Raw genomic sequence first — 18,488 nt, forward strand, 5'->3', positions numbered from 1 at the left:
TATGCTTCTGAACCTCAAAGGGGTGGTTAGGGTAGATTTTACAAATAATTTGCTACAGGCAAATGTGTGGGATACATTTAAGTCACATCACATTTCAATCCTTTACATGTTTTATGGCAAAAAAACTTTTAAACTTGCACCAATGTTACTAGTTAAAAACTGGTAAAATATTCAACTGTATTAACTTTGTTATTACATTTTTACGTGTATTTAACCCATTGCAATTATTCCCTCATTGAATTAAATAAGTTAATAAAAAAAATGTCACAGTGGTGGCAATTGCCGAGTATTTCTTTGAAAACTAAGAATAATTTATAATTTATATGTTTCAATATACGATTGATGTCATAGTATTCTCAGAAGCTTGCTTCTTACTCTCCGAGTTTCCCTCCATCTCCAGATAACTAATGCATAGATATGAATGGAATACATATATTTAATTTTAAATATTTTTTTAACTAGCCTATGAATGACAAATTCACCATTTTTTTCTCCATAGTTTATAATAAAAAATCATATTAAATAATGGAAACACACATAATATTGCCAAAGTGGAGATAAAGCAAATAGGGAAATATTTTTAATGTAGAGCAGTTGAGTATCTGTCCTTAAAGAATTCTCACATGTCTACAATAAATAAAAATGCTATCATATTAAAAGCATACAAATAAACTAAGAAACTATATATTTGTTTCTGAAGTCATTGACACTGCCCAAAAATCATCATTCAAGAACGTTGCTGCATGATCTCTGTGACCTCATTCAAATAATATACTGAAGTCAGGTGGGGACTGTGCTTGTCCACATGGCTCCACCAGAAGCTCTCCTCCTGAACTTGTAATTACTTCATCCTGTTAATAAAAATTAAAAGTTGTACGTTACAAATAAATACGTAAATAATAGTAACTATGGGGGATATTTATCAAAGGATTTAGACTGGTTTTTCCCATCTAAATTTGTTGCACAGAAAGTCGCAGTCTAAATATGTGCGACTTTTCTGAGACTTTTGCTTTAGAGGATTTTTAGAACGTGATGCATTCTAGTCTATTTTAGACAGAAAAATGCATTGGTGCTGAAATTATCAAAAGCGACTTTTTAGCGACAAGTCGCATCGGCTGAAAGTACCCCAAAATGTCAGACCATGCTGGAGCAGGTTTAAATACAGTCTAAAGCATAGATCCCAAAGTCTGTGCACAGGATTTATCAAGAGCTGTGCGCCTCTTGATAAATTAGGTGCACAATAGACCGGCCTAACCTTCTGTAGATTGGTCTATATTGATGCGGGACATAAACAGTTTTGATACATCTCCCCCTATATCTCAAGATCAAAAAAATTTCAAGAATGAAATTAATATGGTTTGTAGAAAAATCTATTTTCAAAACATATCTATCTACGTCGGGGAGTGAACTCTAAAAATACCTGATGTCAAAGATGAATGTTGAAGCTCCTGGTCACTTAGGAGGTGGGTCTTCCTTTAGATGCACAGAGGGCTTTACATTGAGAGTTTTTCCAGTCCCTGATCTGTTATTACTAATAGCTTTAGCATCCAATTAGGTGACCACTAGAGTTATAAGTAGAGATGAGCGGATTTTTGAAAAACTTGGTTCGGACCAAATTTATTCGCGGCAAATCACTATTGAAAATGGCTATTTCTTGCCTACAGAGAGGCTCAATAGGGGTTTAGAACACTTTGATTTGTCCTAACACGCATAGGGAGTGTGCTGTGTTAGTGAAATAATACTGTTATTCAGTATGACATGCAGATTACAGGCATCTCTATTAGAATCACTGCTGCAGAGTGTCTGGATGTGGCAGATTTTTTATGTAATTTTCATTTAATTTAATTTTCATTTATTTTAATTTTCATTTATTTACATTTTTTGATTACCCATTCTGGTGAGCATCAAGCTGGCGGTGCGCCACGAGGCGAGCTACCATCTGTTTCAGCCCCTGCCTCTCAGCGCGCCCTCATACTCTGAGTGTCAACTTGAAAAGGGAGGGACTGCAGTACCAGCAACTTGGACAGGAACACATTCAGCTTCTTTGCCATTGGATAAGTTGGCGCATAAAGCTAGTGCAAAAAGCTGTGCAGCGAAAAAGCTCATACTTGTATTGTAAAACCGAGCTGGGGGTCCTCTGCCAGGTTAGATACCACCTGTTCCAGCCCCTGCCTCTCAGCGCTCCCCCTGACTGTGAAAGTGTGAATGTTTCATTAAATCAGTTATGGTTCATTGTTATCGCTCAAAGCTGTTTCATTGAATTCTTGTGATAATTCCACAGGTAATATGACGGCGACGACCATAGGGCCTCAGTCTTGAAAAGATTACATCGATTTTTTTAAATTTAAGATTTATATTAGATTCCCAAGTTTAATGTCCCGGAGTTTACTTTGAACTAATACTGTATGACCCCCAAACTAACAAGGAGTCACATGGTGCCACAATGAGTCTAGAGATGGCCGCAGCATGAGGAGACCATAATCTGGCAGAATGACACAGCTGGGAACTGGCGACAGCAAGAGGAGACCATATAGTGGCTGAATGACACAGCCTGCAGCTCGCGGCAGCATGAGTAGAACATATAGTGGCTTAATGGCACTGCCTGGAAATGGTGGCAGATGAGGAGACAATAGGGCTTCACAAACCCTAAGATTCAAAGATGAATTTAAAAATTTAAATTGGAGATTTATGTTAGCTACTGCTATCATAAAAATGTGTAGGCAATATCCCAGGCTGAGCAGCATCAGTAAACCATATAGTGGCTGAATGACACAGCCTGCAGATTGTGGCAATATGAGGAGACCATAGGGCCTCACAATCCCTAAGATTAAAAGATGAATTTTAAAATTTAAATTGAAGATTTATGGTAGCTAATGCTATCATAACCATTTTTCAGCATTAGTACACAATAACATGGCAGTATGGCTCAGTATGACAGCATGAGTAGAACATATAGGGCCTCATTTACTAAGCTGAAACCGACCAGTTATTGTCTGGTTATTTTGGCGCAGAGTGTCTGAGACCTGTCTGCGCCAGTCTGTGCCAGTGTGCGACATTGTGCGCCAGGAAAATCCGACAAACCCGACATTGCACTGTGGAAAGCTGAAAAGGGGGCGTGGTCTGTCACAAAAGGGCATGGTTGGCCCGAAAAGGGGCATGGTTCCACAAACCAACTGATTTACTATTGAATTCACAGAAAATCCTGTGGATAAATGGCTGGAAATATCCAACTAGAAAAAGCTGGTCAGAAAATGTTCCTGACTTTTCCCAATAGTAAATAGAGAGGAATCCTGCAAGTCTGAAACAACTTTTCCCACTAGTAAAAACCCAACACTCTTTGTAAATGAGGCCCATAGTGGCTTAATGGCACAGCTTGGAGTTGGCGGCAGCATGAGTAAAACATAGTGGCTGAATGGCACAGCCTGGAGTTGGCGGCTGATGAGGAGGCCATATAGTGGCTGAATGGCACAGCCTGGAATTGGCAGCAGATGAGGAGACCGTATAGTGGCTGAATGGCACAGCCTGGAGTTGGCAGCAGCATGAGTAGGACATATAGTGGCTGAATGGCACAGCCTGGAGTTGGTGGCAGCATGAGTAGAACATATAGTGGCTGAATGGCACAGCCTGGAGTTGGCGGCATGTGAGGAGACCATATAGTGAGTTGACGAAAGCATGAGGAGACCATATAGTGGCAGCAGCAGCATCAGGAGTCCTGAAAGTGACCATGTGACAAAGTGGTGCGGTGGGTAGCAATACCAGTACCCGGTGACGAAGGTGGGTCAAAAAAGTGTGGAGGAATGTTTGTAACTGTGGAGCAGCACCTTATATCTGTTTGGCACTATCCATATTTGTGAAGTGTTGGTGTGGCACCATGGTCAATCTACTCTGATGCATCAGGCATTGGTGGGTGGAAATTCTGGCTGATCCATGCCTGATTCATCTTCACAAAGGTCATCTTCACAAAGGTAAGTCTCTCCACATTTTTCGTGGACTGAATAGTTCTCCTTGGGGTGACTATGGCCTCCACCGCACTAAACACCCGCTCTGATGGTACACTACTGGCCCGGCAGGACAGATTTTCCAAGGCAAACTCTGCTAGTTGTGGCCACAAAACAAGTTTGGCTGCCCAGAAGTCCAGTGGATCTTCAAGGTGTGTTGGCATGGGCATGTCAAGATATGCCACCACCTGCTGGTTCAGGTCCTGCTCCAGGTCTGGTCTACCTTCTGCTGATAAGTTTCTTCACTATACAGGTGAAGAAAGGTACTCATCAGTGACTGTAGACTAAGGCTGCTGCTGATTGAGCTGGTACTGCTTCTGCCATCCCAACCCTCCCCAGCAGCCATGGCAGTGAAAGGTAAACACAGAGGGCCCCCCGAGTCAGACCTGCGAGAGGACGGACGATAGCGCCGATAAGCATCAGCCAAATGACTACGTAGGATGTCTCTGTAGTAGGTCAGTTTGTTCTCCCTCTCAGTGGGTGTAAAAAATGTCCCCATTTTGTGGGGGTAGCAAGGGTCCAATAAAGTGGAGAGCCAGAAGTCATCCCGCTGCCAAATGGTAACAGTTCGGCGGTCACTACGCAAGCAAGTGAGCATGCATCGTGTCATTTGTGCAAGTGTCTCGGAGAGACTCCCTGCCTCCATTGCACGGTGTGTCTGGGTCCTCTGTCTCGCCTTCCTCATAACCCTCTGGCATTTCTAGCTACTCCTTCTCCTCCTCTCCTGTCAGATCACTAGAAAAACCACCCATCTCGCGAAGCGTACACTGTGCTCCACTGTGCCCCTCTTCCTTCTCCTCCAGTTCAGCCCCCACAGGGCTCATGTGGCCATGAGATGTAGGCGCCACATCTCCATTGCCCAGACCAGACGTCGTTTCCAACAGGTGTTGTAGGAAATGAAGCAGTGGAATTACGTTGTTTATCCTGTAATCCTGAAGACTGACAAATAATGTGGCTTTCTCAAAGGGCCTGAACAAACGGCAGGTGTCACGTATGAGCTGCCACTGGTTCACATTGAAGTTACACAGGGGAGTACCCCTATTTGCTTGGATCATCAAGAAATCTGTGATGGCTTTTCTCTGTTCGTACAGTCGGTCCAACATATGGAGGGTGGAATTCCATTGTGTTGCAGCGTCGGCTTCATCATCATCAAGTGTCTGCACGTCACTGATGTCCTCCTCAGGTTCCTCAACAGTGTCTGCTTTAAGACCCTGAATGCAGGCAACACATCACTTTTCTCATGACTACTTGCCCGCCTAGTGGAGGAAGTGGCGGATGTCTCCTCCACTTCTTGGTTGGGCAGTAGCAGCTGACTGTCCTTTTACATTGTCCTCAGATGGAGCTGAACACACTGATGCTTCTTTAGGGGAGGGAACAGCATAGGAAAGAGGCAATGGGAGGACAGGGACTGCTCCCGGGCCATGCCAACTGAGGGTTGTGTCTGAAGAACCCACCGACTGTTGACTGGGGGGTATCAGATGTCATTTGTGATGAAGTGGATGATCGTGTTAACCAATCGATGACGGCAGATGGGATGCGGGTCGAGACACGACCGCTAGCTGATACCGGGAGATCAGGTCTCTTGCTGCAACTCCTGCTGCCACTTGCTCCTTGACCCCTTACTGATAAATTTAGGCCTCTGCCACTCCTCTGTGCATGTCCTGGCACTTCTCTGCCTGACATACTTAGTGCGTATATGAGGGGAGTACAGTACACTCCACTACTCTTAAAACAGTATTTGTCTAGAACAGCAGCAGGTGTGTACTTTTGCCTGTCCTTTTACAGTATCTAGGCCCTTGACAGGTTAACAGGCACAAAACAGTTCACTATTTAGATATAAGTATGTGGTATGCACTTATGAGGGCAGAAAAATGTGCTATAGTACGCTTAAAAATTTATTTGAGTACAACACCAGCCGGTGAGTACTTTTGCCTGTCCTTTCACAGTATCTAGGCTCTTATATGTTAAACAGCAGTGGTCCTTGCCAGCACAATGATTCCCACATATCTAGTGCCTCAGTAGTGGCAATACAGTGATTAGTGGCACACATATTGAGAGGCATCTTTCCTTTAATGAACGAAGATGTGCTAGACAGTCCCTGTGTTTTTCATTTGTGTGGTACGCACACACAATTTTGTTTCAGTATAATCACCACATGTGTAGTCCGATTTTAGAAGTATAATTAAAAGTGATATTTTATTATTTACTTTTTTTTTGGGGGGGGGGATTCCAGTTAGGGTACCCCTTTGGTTGTTTCCCCTAAATTTGTTGTTCATTATAATTACCCTGTAACTCCCTGGGGTTTGTTGTTCATCATGCACTTATGTGGGCACAAAAATGCAATACAATATGCTTAAAGAACTAGTGGAGTAAAACACCTGCCGTTGAATACTTATGCCTAACCCATCACAGTATCTAGGCCCTTAACAGATTAACAGGTACAGAATAATACACTATTTAGATGTAGGTATGTGGTATGCGCTTATAAGGGCAGAAAAATGTGCTACAGTATGCTTAAAAAGTATTTGACAACACCAGCTGGTGAGTACTTCGGCCTGGCCTTTCACAGTACATAGGTCCTTAACAGATTAACATGTACAAAATAGTACACTACTTAGATGTAGGTATGTGGTATGCACTTATGTGGACACACAAATGAGCTACAGTATGCTTAAAGAAGTAGTGGAGTAAAACACCAGCCGGTGATTACTTTTGCCTGGACTTTTAAAGTATCTAGGCCTTTCACAGATTAACAGGTACAACATAGTACACTATTTAGATGTAGGCATGTGGTATGCACTTATGAGCAGAAAATGTGCTATAGTATGCTTAAGAAACATATTGGAGTAAAACATCAGCAGTGATTACTTCTCCCTGGCTTTTTTCCCAGTATCTAGGTCCTACAAAAATGCGGTACAGTACGCTTAAAAAAGTATTTGAGTACAACACCAGCTGGGGAGGACTTTTGCCTGGCCTTTCATAGTATCTAGACTTGTTACAGATTTACAGATACAAAATAGTAGACTGCTATGATGTAGGTATGTGGTATGCATGTATGAGGACAGGAAAATGCGCTACAATGAGCCTAAAAACCCTGTCATTTTTTTTAAAAACACCAGCCGGTGATAACTTTTGGCTGTCCTTTTACAGTATGTAGGCACTTGACAGATTAACAGGTACAAAATAGTACACTACTTAGATGTAGGTATGGGGTATGCACTTATGTGGGCACAAAAATGCGCTACAGTACGCTTAAAAAAGTAGTTGAGTACAACACCAGCCAGTTAGTACTTTTGCCTGTCCTTTCACAATATCTAGGCCCTTGACAGATTAACAGGTACAAAATTGTACACCACTTAGTTCTAGGTATGTGGTATGCACTTATGTGGGCAGAAAAATGCGCTATAGTATGCTTAAAAAACTTATTTTTGCACAACACCAACAGTACACAATAATGCTGCAGCACACAGTCACTGTGTACTAAACCCAAAATTGAACTCTCTCACAGACTATTAGGAATGGACTTCTGGGTGTGTATCATACCGTCTATAGACTAGTATAACCAGCAGACCATTTGTTGTGGAACAAAGAGGACAGAAAAATTCTCGCTACAGTACGCTTAAAAAAGTATTGGAGTAAAACACCATCCGGTGATTACTTTTGCCTGGCCTTTCACAGTATCTAGGCCTTTGACAGATTATAAGATACAAAAAAGTACACTACTTAGATGAGGGCAGAAAAATGCGCTACAGTAAGCTTATTTTCTTATTTTTGCACAACACCAGCAGTACACAGTCGCTGTGTACTAAACCCAAAATAGCACTCTCTCACAGACTATTAGGAATGGACTGCTGGGTGTGTATTATACCATCTACAGACTAGTATAACCAGCAGACCATTTGCTGTAGAAAAAAAGAGGACAGAAAAATGTGCTACAGTACGCTTAAAAAAGTATTGAAATAAAACACCAGCCGGTGATTACTTTTGCCTCGCATTTCACAGTATCTAGGCCCTTGACAGATTATAAGGTACAACATAGTACACTACTTAGATTTACATATGTGGAATGCACTTATGAGGGCAGAAAAATGTGCTACAGTACGCTTAAAAAACGTATTGGAGTAATACACAGGCCGGTGATTACTTTTGCCTAGCCTTTCACAGTATCACTGTGCACTAAACCCAAAATTGCACTCTTTCAAAGATTATTAGGGATGGATTGTTGGGTGTGTATTTTACCGTCTACAGACTAGTGTAACCAGCAGACCATTTGTTGTGGAAAAAAGACACAAAGTTTAGCTGAAAAATTATTCCTCCATCCTCGGCTGTTTCTCAAGCTGAGCCAGCTTATTCAAATGTATGAGGCAACACACAGCTCTCTTACCCTCTCTGTAATACACTGCTGTAGAAAGTGACTGGGAGGTTAACGGCTGCTGTAAAAATTATTTTCTGTGAAAAATGCACTGCTCTCTGTCCACCAGAACTCTGACATGACTATGAGGTGAAACGCTGCTGTAAAAAGCCACACACAGCGCTGTCCTATCTCTCAGCAGTGAAAGAATGAAGTGACGAGCCGGAATATGGCTGCCAATTTTGTAGGGCTGTGACATCACAGGGGTGACGCTGCTAATTGGCTGCATGTGATTCGGGGTCATCCTGCATATGCTCGTTCCCGCCTTCCCAGAGTTCCTTGCCCCATGTCCTCACATGTGGATCCGCCATTTTACATGCCCTGGAGCCTGGACCGCACTAAATGGAGTTTAATGAAGCCATTTGCGTGATAGAATCGCGGCGATATTCGCATTTATTGTGAATTGAACTTTTATGAAAATCATAACAAATTCGGATTTGTCAGATTCGATTCGCTCATCTCTATTTATTAGTCATTGCAGAGAGAATGGGCCAGGAACACTTTCAATGCAGAGTGCTCTAGGAATACAACAAGACTGATCTACATCTCAACAGTACTAAGTTGCCAGGCTTATAGATCTCTAGATGAATATATGGAGATGTCAGTTCAGAACATGAAACAGATCAATTTACCCTCAGTTCAGGGGCACATGCAAGGGGTGCCCTTGTGCCCCCAGTTCTGCTAATTTGCTTTTGGGCTAGTCTGAAAGCACCCGTGTGTTCACTGAGAGTTCACCAGCAATGTCCTCTGATAATAAGATAATGATATCTTTATTATATGGCAGGGTGACCATTAGAGATGCGCAAGTCACTTCACTAAACTCCATTTAGTGTGGTCTAGGCTCCAGGGCATAGGGCATGGGGCAAGGAACTCTGGAAAGGCGGGAGCAAGGGTAGGCAGGATGACCTTGAATCACATGAAGAATGCAGCCAATTAGAGATGAGCGAATCAAAGCAGACAAACACGAATTTGTTACGAATTTCATGATTTATTCGATTTGCAACGAATGCGCATATCGGCGCGATTCTATTGCGCAAATCGCCTCATTAAACTCCATTTTACAGTGTTCCAGGCTTTATGACACCTAAAATGGCGGATTCACATGTCATTACATGGGGCAGGGGATGCTGGGAAGGCTAGGCGGGAAGCGAGGTAGGCAGGATGACCCTAAATCACATGCGGGATGCAGCCTGTCAGCATTCATTGACCCCTATATAATCGGCAGCCATCTTGTGGCTGCTCATTTCATGCCATATACACTGCAGAGATAGGACAGACTGTGTGTCTGTGTGTGTTACACAGAGACGCTGAATTGATTGTACCACAGCTTTTCACTGCCAACTGTTAGTTACATCAGAGTTGTGGACAGAGAGAAGTGCAGTGCTTGTTGTCACTGAGAAGGATTTTGATGCCAGCCATTAAGCTCCCAGTCACTTCATTCAGCATTTTATCAGAGGGGCAGATAGCTTTTCGTTGCCTCATACATATCAACAAGCTGCCTGAACTTCATGAACCTTATCACAGGAGGCAGGAAAGATTTTTCAGCGCAATTCTGTGTATTTTTTCAACAAGAAATCATCTGCTGCATATACTAGTCTGTAGACGGTATAAAAACCAGTTCACATCATACTTAACACTCCGTGACAGAGTGCAATTTAATCCCCGTTTTTTTTTTTGTGGTGCTGCACTGTTGTGTCTTGCTGCTGTGCAAAAATATGTTTTTCAGCGGACTGTAGTGCATTTGTCTGCCCTCATACGTGCATACCACATACCTACATCAAAGCAGTCTACTATTTTGTATCTGTAAATCTGTAACAAGTCTTACTGGCAAAAGTACTCACCAGCTGGTGTTTTACAAAAATACAGAGTTTTTTTGGCGTATTGTAGCGCATTTTTTTGCCCTCATACGTGCATACCACATACGTACATCTAAGTAGTGTACCATTCAGTACCTGTTAATCTGTCAAGGGCCTACATACTGTGAAAGTCCAAGCAAAATTACTCACCGGCTGGTGTTTTACAAAAAGACAGAGTTTTTAGGCTTATTGTAGCGCATTTTTCTGCCCTCATCAGTACATACCAAATACGTACATCTAAGTAGTGTACCAATTTGCACCTGTTAATCTGTCAAGGGCCTACATACTATGAAAGGACAGCCAAAAGTAAAAACCGGTGTTTTACAAAAGACTGAGTTTTTAGGCTCATTGTAGCGCATTTTTCTGCCCTCATAAGTGCATACCACTTACCTACATCAAAGCAGTCTACTATTTTGTATATGTAAATCTGTAAAAAGTCTAGATACTGGAAAAGTCCAGGCACAAGTAATCACCGTTTGGTGTTTTATGTAAATACGTTTTCCAAACATACTATAGAGCCTTTTTTTCTGTCATATGTGCATACCACATACCTACAAGTAAGTAGTGTGCATTTTAGTACCTGTTAATCTGAAACAAACCTACGTACAGTGAAAGGCCAGGGAATAGTAACCACCGGCTGGTGTGTTACGAAAATATGTTTTCCAAGTGTACTATAGAGCCTTTTTTTTCTGTCATGCGTGCATACCACATAGCTACATCTAAGTAGTGTACTTTTTTGAATCTGTTAATCTGCAACAAGCCCACATACAGTGAAAGGCTTGTAGTGAAGCGTATTTTACTCCTCTGCCTGACATACTTAGTGCGTATACAAGGGAAGTGCCAGGACGTGCTCAGAGGAGTGGCAGAGGCCTAAATTTATCAGGCAGAGGTCGCAGCAGACTAGGGGCGAGTGGCAGCAGGAGTCGCAGTGAGAGGCCTGAGCTCCCATCTTCAGCTACCGGTCGTGTTTCTACCGACAACTCATCTGTCGTTGTAGATTGGTTGACGCGGTCATCCACTTAATCAGAAGTAACATCTGATACCCTCAGTAAACAGTTGGTGGGTTCCTTAGACACAACCCTCAGTTGGCATGGCCCGGGAGCAGTCCCTGTCCTTCAATTGCCTCTGTCCTATGCTGTTCCCACCCCTAAAGAATTATCTTACGCAGTGGGTTCAGCTCCATTATTCAGTGAGGAAGATGTATTAGACGACAGTCAGCAGCTACTGCCCAGCCAAGAAGTGGAGGAGACATCTGCCACTTCCTACGCTAGGTGGTGTTTCCAGCATTCAGGGTCCTGAATCATACACTGTTGAGGAACCTGAGGAGGACATCAGTGATGTGCAGACAGAACTCGATGATGATGAAGCTGATCGCACTTGGGAGCCGGATGCAGAGGGGGCTTCATCATCTTCAGCAGAAGATGGTTGCAGGTTGCCAATGAGGCAGCAGATAAGCCAGCAAGGTGATATCATGGTTGGCAGTCAGCATAGTGGCAGAGGTGGAAATTCTGGAGCCAAACGTGCTCGGTTAGGCCACCTTCTTCGCGTCAGCCTACCTTCCCGGGAGGTAGTGGAACAGGGGTTCCTGGAGACGGCGGAAGTAGCAGTCAAGTATTTTGCACTGTTGGTGGTAAAATCAGATACTCGGCGGTCTGGCAGTTTTTCATCAAGCATCCGGAGGAAGTTAACACAGCCACATGCAAGATATGTTGGCAAAAGGTGAAGCGTGGACAGGGTATCAATGTTGGCACCACGGCGATGCGTCAACATATGATGCGCCACCATAAAGCGGCCTGGAACAACCGTGGCTCAGATGTGGTTGTCCAGCCTGCCGCATCACCCAGTGGCACGCCACTCCCTCTCAACAGTATGCGCTCACTCATCCAATGGCGCAGAAGCTGGATGTCCTCCTTTCCAAGTTTCTGGCGCTGGAATCCTTCTCATTTCAAGTGGTGGACTCTGCACCTTTCAGAGAATTGATGGCTTGTGCCGAGCCGAGGTGGAGAGTCCCACGCCCTGGCCTGCATAATTTTGTACAAGAGAAGGTGTGCCAGTCCTTGAGCCGGTCGGTGTGTTCAAAAGTGCACGGCAGCGCCGACGCGTGGAGCTGTAACTACGGGCAAGGACAACACGTCTTTTACGGCACACTAGGTAATTGTGGTTCCTGCACAGCCACAACAGCAACTTGGACAGGTCACACCGCTTCCTCCTCCACGCTCTTGCTCTCAGGCAGTTGGTCCTGTGACAGTGTGCGACTCCGCCTCCTCATCCTCCACTGCACGTACAAATCTCAGTGTGCCTTTATAGTACCATGTGTGTAGGGCAAGGCGGTGTCACACTGTTCTTCACATGGTTTGCCTTGGCGAATAGAGTCACACAGGGGAGGAACTGCTAAAATTCATTCGTAAAGAAAGTATGGCTTATTCCACGAAAACTGGAAATGGGAACCATGGCGACCGACAACAGGAAGAACATCGTGTCCGTGCTGTGACAAGGAAGTGTGAAACATGCGCCCTGCATGGCACACGTGTTGAATCTGGTTGTCAAGCACTTCCTGAAGTATTCACCCCATTTGCAAGACATCCTATTAATGGCAAGGAAACTGTAAATGCACTTCAGCCACTTGTACACCGCAAAGCACACCCTCCTTGAGCTGCAGCATCAGAACGGTATCCTACAACATAGTCTTATTTGTGACGTTGCCACACGTTGGAATTCAACCCTCCAAACGTTGGACAGACTATACGAACAAAGAAAAGTCATCACCGATTTCTTGATGATCCAAGCAGATAGGGGTACTCCCCTTCGTAACTTCAATGTGAACCAGTGGCAGCTCATACGTGACACCTGCCATTTGCTGAGGCCCTTTGAGGAAGCCACATTATTTGTAAGTAGCCTGGATTACGGCATGAACTATGTAATTCCACTCCTACATTGCCTACAACAAATGATTGAAACAATGGCTGGTCACGGCAATGGAGGCGTTGCGCCTACATCTCACGGCTACATGAGCCCTGTGGAGGCTGAACTGGAGGAGGAGGATGAGGGGCAGAGTGGAGCACAGTTTAGGTCTGATGAGATGGGCAGTGTTTCTAGTCATCGGACAGTAGAGGAGGAGCATGATCAGCTAGAGGAGCTAGAGGGTTATTATGAGGAAGGCGAGACAGAGGACAAAGACACACCGTGGCAGTATGCAGTGGAGATGGAGGCAGGGAGTCCCTTCGAGTCACTGGTGCAAATGGCACGATTCATGCTCAGTTGCTTGCGTAGTGACACTAATAAGTGGATTACACTAATGAGTGTACTGGCCCTTTAAATCTTAAAGCTCCGGCACAAGCGCACAATAGGGGACAGGGACTAGCGCGCCGGAGCAGAGAAGCAGAGGCGGAGGAAGGGGAAACACCCGGAGAGTGACAGACTGGGGCTACAGCAGGTAATGGGACCATGCGCTCGTGGCCAGCGTGTGCGGCCGGAGCGCATAACGTAACACCAGTATCAGCTATCAGGTCGTGTCTCGACCAGCAACCCATCTGCAGTCATGGATTGGTTAGCACGGTCATCCACTTCATCACATGTGACATCTGATACCCCTAGTCAACAGTCGGCAGGTTCCTCAGGCACAACCCTCAGTTGGCATGGCCCCGGAGCAATCCCTGTGCTCCCATTGCCTCTGTCCTGTGTTGTTCCCTCTCCTAAAGAAGTATCTTACGCTGTTGGTTCAGCTCCACTATTCAGTGAGGACGATCTAATAGAGGACCGTCAGCAGCTACTGCCCAGCCAAGAAGTGGAGGAGACATCCACCGCTTTTTCCACTAGGCGGGCAAATAGTGATGAGGAGAGTGACCTGGGAGGCGGTGTTGCCAGCGTTCAGGGTCCGGAAGCAGACACTGTTGAGGAACCTTAGGCGGACATCAATGACTTGCAGACACTTGTTAATGATGATGAATACAAAAGCAATTGGGAGCCGGGTGCAGAAGGGGGCTTCAATATGAGAGGGTTGAAGGTTGCCCGTGAGGCAGCAGCTGAGCCAGCAAGGTGGTAGCATGGTTGGCAGTCAGCATGGTGGCAGAAGTGGAAATTCTGTAGCCAAACATGCCTGCGGGAGACCACCTTCGCGGCAGCCTACCTTCTCGGGAGGGTAGTGGAACAGGTGTTCCTAGAGACAGATGCAGTAGCAGTCAATTATTGTGGACTGGATGTTGAAAAATCAGCTACTCGTTGGCGTGGCAGTTTTTCACCAAGCATCCGGAGGAGGTTAACATAGCCACATACAAGATGTGTCAGCAGAAGGTGAAGCGTGGCCATGGCCCTGCGTCAACGAATGCTGCGCCACCATAAAGCGGCCTCGGAGAACCGAAGCTCCGATGTAGTGGTCCAGCCTGCTGCATCATCCAGTGGCACGTCGCTCCCTCTTTCAGCCAGCCAAGGCTCCACCACCTCAGCCGAATTGTTCTGTGTGTCATACCCTCCTTCTTTCGCTACAGATGCTCTTCCTACGTTTAGTCAGTCATTCTGCCAGCAATCCATCGGCAAAGCCATGCCCAAGAGACAACAGTATGTCCCCACTCATCCAATGGTGCAGAAGCTGAATGTGTTCCTGTCCAAGTTGCTGGTGCTGCAGTCCTTCACTTTTCAAGTGGTGGACTCTGCACCTTTCATAGAACTGATGGCTTGTGCCGAGCCAAGATGGAGAGATTGCTAAGCTATCATTTCTTTGTGAAGAAGGCAGTACCAGCCCTGCACAATATTGTGGAAGAGAAGGTGGACCAGTCCTTGAGCCTGACATTGTGTACCAAAGTGCACGGCAGTGCCGACGTCTGGATCTGTAACTATGGTCAGGGACAATACATGTCCTTTACGGCCCACTGGGTGAATGTGGTTCCTGCAAAGTCACAATACCAACTTGGACAGGTAACACCGCTTCCTCCTCCACGCTATCAGGCCATTAGTCCAGTGACAGTGTGCGACTCCGCCTCCTCATCCTCCACCTTGTCCTTAGCCTCCACTGCACAGACAAGTCTCAGTGCCCCTTCAGCATAATATTTGTGCAGGGCACGGCGGTCTCATGCTGTTCTTCACATGTTTTGCCTTGGCGAACAGAGTCACACAGGGGATGAACTGCTAAAAGTCCTTCATAAAGAAATCGGAGCATGGCTTACTCCATTAAAACTGCTGAAGCGCTGCTACAGGGAAGACTGAGCCATGCACCCTGCATGACACACTTGTTCAATCTGGTTGTCAAGCAGTTCATGAAGTGTTCCCCCCATTTGCTAGACATCCTAATAATGGAAAGGAAACTTTGCATGCACTTCAGCCACTCGTACACCGCAAAGCACACCCATAGTCTTATTTGCGACGTTGCCACACGTTGATTCCACCCTCCATATGTTGGACCGACTATACGAACAGAGAAAAGCCATCACCGATTTCTTGATGATCCAAGCGGATATGAGGACTCCCCTGTGTAACTTCAATGTGAACCAGTGGCAGCTCATACGTGACACCTGCCATTTGGTCAGGCTCTTTGAGGAAGCCACATTATTAATCAGTTGTCAGGATTACGGGATGAACAACGTAATTCCACTGCTTCATTTCCTACAACACATGGCTGGTTAGGGCAATGGAGACATGGGTGCCTACATCTCATGGCCTCATGAGCCCTGTGGTGGCTGAACTGGAGGAGGAGGGGAAGGGACACAGTGGAGCACTGTTTACATTTTCCGAGGGGCGGTTTTTCTAGTCATCTGACAGAAGAAGAGGAGCAGCCAGATGAGCTAGAGGGTTATGAGGAAGGCGAGACAGGGGACCCAGACACACAGTGGCAGTATGCAGTGGAGATGGAGGCAGGGAGTCCCTCCGAGTAACTTGCACACATGGCACAATGCATGCTCACTTGCTTGCGTAGTGACCGCTGAATTGTCACTATTTGGCAGCAGAATGACTTCTGGCTCTCCACCTTATTGGACCATCGCTACCGCCACAAAATGGGGGCCTTTTTTACACTCACTGAGAGGGAGGGCAAACTGACCTACTACAGAGACATCCTATGCAGTCAGATGGCTGATGCCTATCGGCGCCATCGTCCATCGCAGGTCTGACTCGGGCGCCTCTCTGCGCTCACCTTCCACTGCCATGGCTGCTGGGGAGGGGTGGGGTGGCAGGAGCAGTACCAACTTCATTAGCAGCAGCCTGAGACTACAGTCGCTGATGAATACCTTTCTTCACCCGCATAGTGAAACAGCTCATCAGCAGCAGGTAGACCTGGAGCAGGACCTGAACCAGAAGGTGGTGGCCTACCTTGACATGCCCATTCCAACACACCTTGAAGATCCGCTGGACTTCTGGGATGCCAAACTTGATTTGTGGCCACAACTAGCAGAGTTTGCCCTGGAAAAGCTGTCCTGCTTGGCCAGTAGTGTACCATCAGAGCGGGCGTTTAGTGCAGTGGTTGCCATAGTCACCCCAAGGAGAACTCGTCTGTCCACGAAAAATGTGTAGAGGCTGAATCAGGCATGGATCAGCCAGGATTTCCAACCACCAATGCCTGATGTGTCAGAGTAGATTAACCATGGTGCCGCAACAACACTTTACAAATATGGATAGTGCTAAACAGATTTAAGGCGCTGCTCCCCACTTACAAACATTCCTCTGCATCAGACCTTTTTTCACCCACCTTCGTCACCGGGTATTGGTATTGCCAACCAACACATCACTCTGTCAGCGGGTCAATTTGAGGACTCCTGATGCTGCTGCCACCTCCAGGCTGTCTCATTCTGCCAATATATGTTCTACTCATGCTTCTGCCAACTCCAGGTTGTGCCATTCGGCCATTATATGGTCTCCTCATTTGCCAACAACTCCAGGCTGTGCCATTCAGCCTCTACATGGTCTCTTCATCTGTCGCTAACTTCAGGCTGTGCCATTCAGCCACTATATGTTCAACTGATGCTGCTGGCAACTCCAAGCTGTGCCATTCATCCACTAAATGTTCTACTCATGCTGCCATCAACTCGAGGCTGTGCCATTCAGCCACTATATGTTCTACTCATGCTGCCACCAACTCCATGCTGTGCCATTCAGCCACTATATATTCTTTGCATGCTGCCGCCAACTCCAGGCTGTGCCATTCAGCCACTGTATGGTTTGCTGAGCCTGGGACATTACCTAAAAAATTTTATGGTAGCACTAGCTACCATACATCTTCAATTTATATTGTAAAATTCATCTTTTAATCTTAGGGATTGTGTAGCCCTATTGTCTCCAGGCTGCCACTGCCTCAGAGGACCCCTAGAAATGGCAGATGGGTTACTGTAGGTTCTGGAAAACTTAGAGTTGGGGATAGAAGACATGTCTCACAGTCTGTGATTCTCCATAATTCATTTGCAGCACTCTCAGAATGTAAGGGCAATGTGGATAGTGGCTCAAGCACAGAAGGTGAGGAACCATCGACTCCTATGTCTAATGTATGCAAGATTTCAGCCAAGGACAAAAAAGATAAAGTAATATCTGAAAGGAAGCAGCTGTTGCTGGGTGATTCAATCATAAGAAGTGTGGAGCTTAAGGAAAATGGTTTTGAGATGTCTCCCGGGTTCTACCGCTAGAAGAGATAGAAGACATATTCTTAATATTGTTAAGCAAGCAAAGCAGAAAGCAAAGTGCAAGGCGTAAAAACCCTCGGGCAGAATATAGAATATTTGACACAGTCCTGACCTCAGTATCTGGGGAAATGGATTGATGAGTAATTATTTCAGAAGACTTAAAGGTAGGAAGACCATGTAGTAGAGTATTGGAGTATTGTGCACAGTACTGGAGGCCGTATCTCTAAAAGGATAAAGATAGTCTAGAGAGAGTTCAGAGAAGAGCTACTAAACTAGTACATGGATTGCAGGATAAATCTTACCAGGAAAGGTTAACCTTTCATGTATAGCTTGGAACAAATAAGAGACAGAGGGGATATGATAGAGATTTTTAAATACATAAAGGGAATCAACATGGTAAAGGAGGAGAGCATATTTAAAAGAAGAAAAAGTACTGACGTCACCTGGTCACATGACTCAGCAATCACCTGATAAAAAACCAGCGCAATGACGTTTTCATTGGGCCGGAAGAAGCGTTGATTGTAACGCGAAACCGCCTGCTGTTGCCCATTTCTGAGCGCTGTCAGCGGCGGCTGCTACTCCCACGCCATTCGAGGAGGTCCGGAATCCGAGGCCGCGATACCCG

General features: G+C 45.4%; 1 protein-coding gene across 1 annotated transcript in view; it reads right to left on the reverse strand.

The window, feature by feature from the left end:
- Positions 1-567: 567 nt before the first annotated feature.
- The window catches only part of SH2D4B (SH2 domain containing 4B), a 574,201-nt gene continuing 556,280 nt past the window's right edge, over positions 568-18,488 (reverse strand). The window contains exon 8 of the mRNA XM_056529781.1: positions 568-851. Within this exon, the coding sequence (XP_056385756.1) occupies positions 759-851 (93 nt within the window). The 3' untranslated portion in view covers positions 568-758. The remainder of the gene's footprint in view (positions 852-18,488) is intronic.

The sequence above is a fragment of the Hyla sarda genome, chromosome 7, assembly GCF_029499605.1.
Source record: "Hyla sarda isolate aHylSar1 chromosome 7, aHylSar1.hap1, whole genome shotgun sequence".
NCBI classification, from domain to species: domain Eukaryota; kingdom Metazoa; phylum Chordata; class Amphibia; order Anura; family Hylidae; genus Hyla; species Hyla sarda.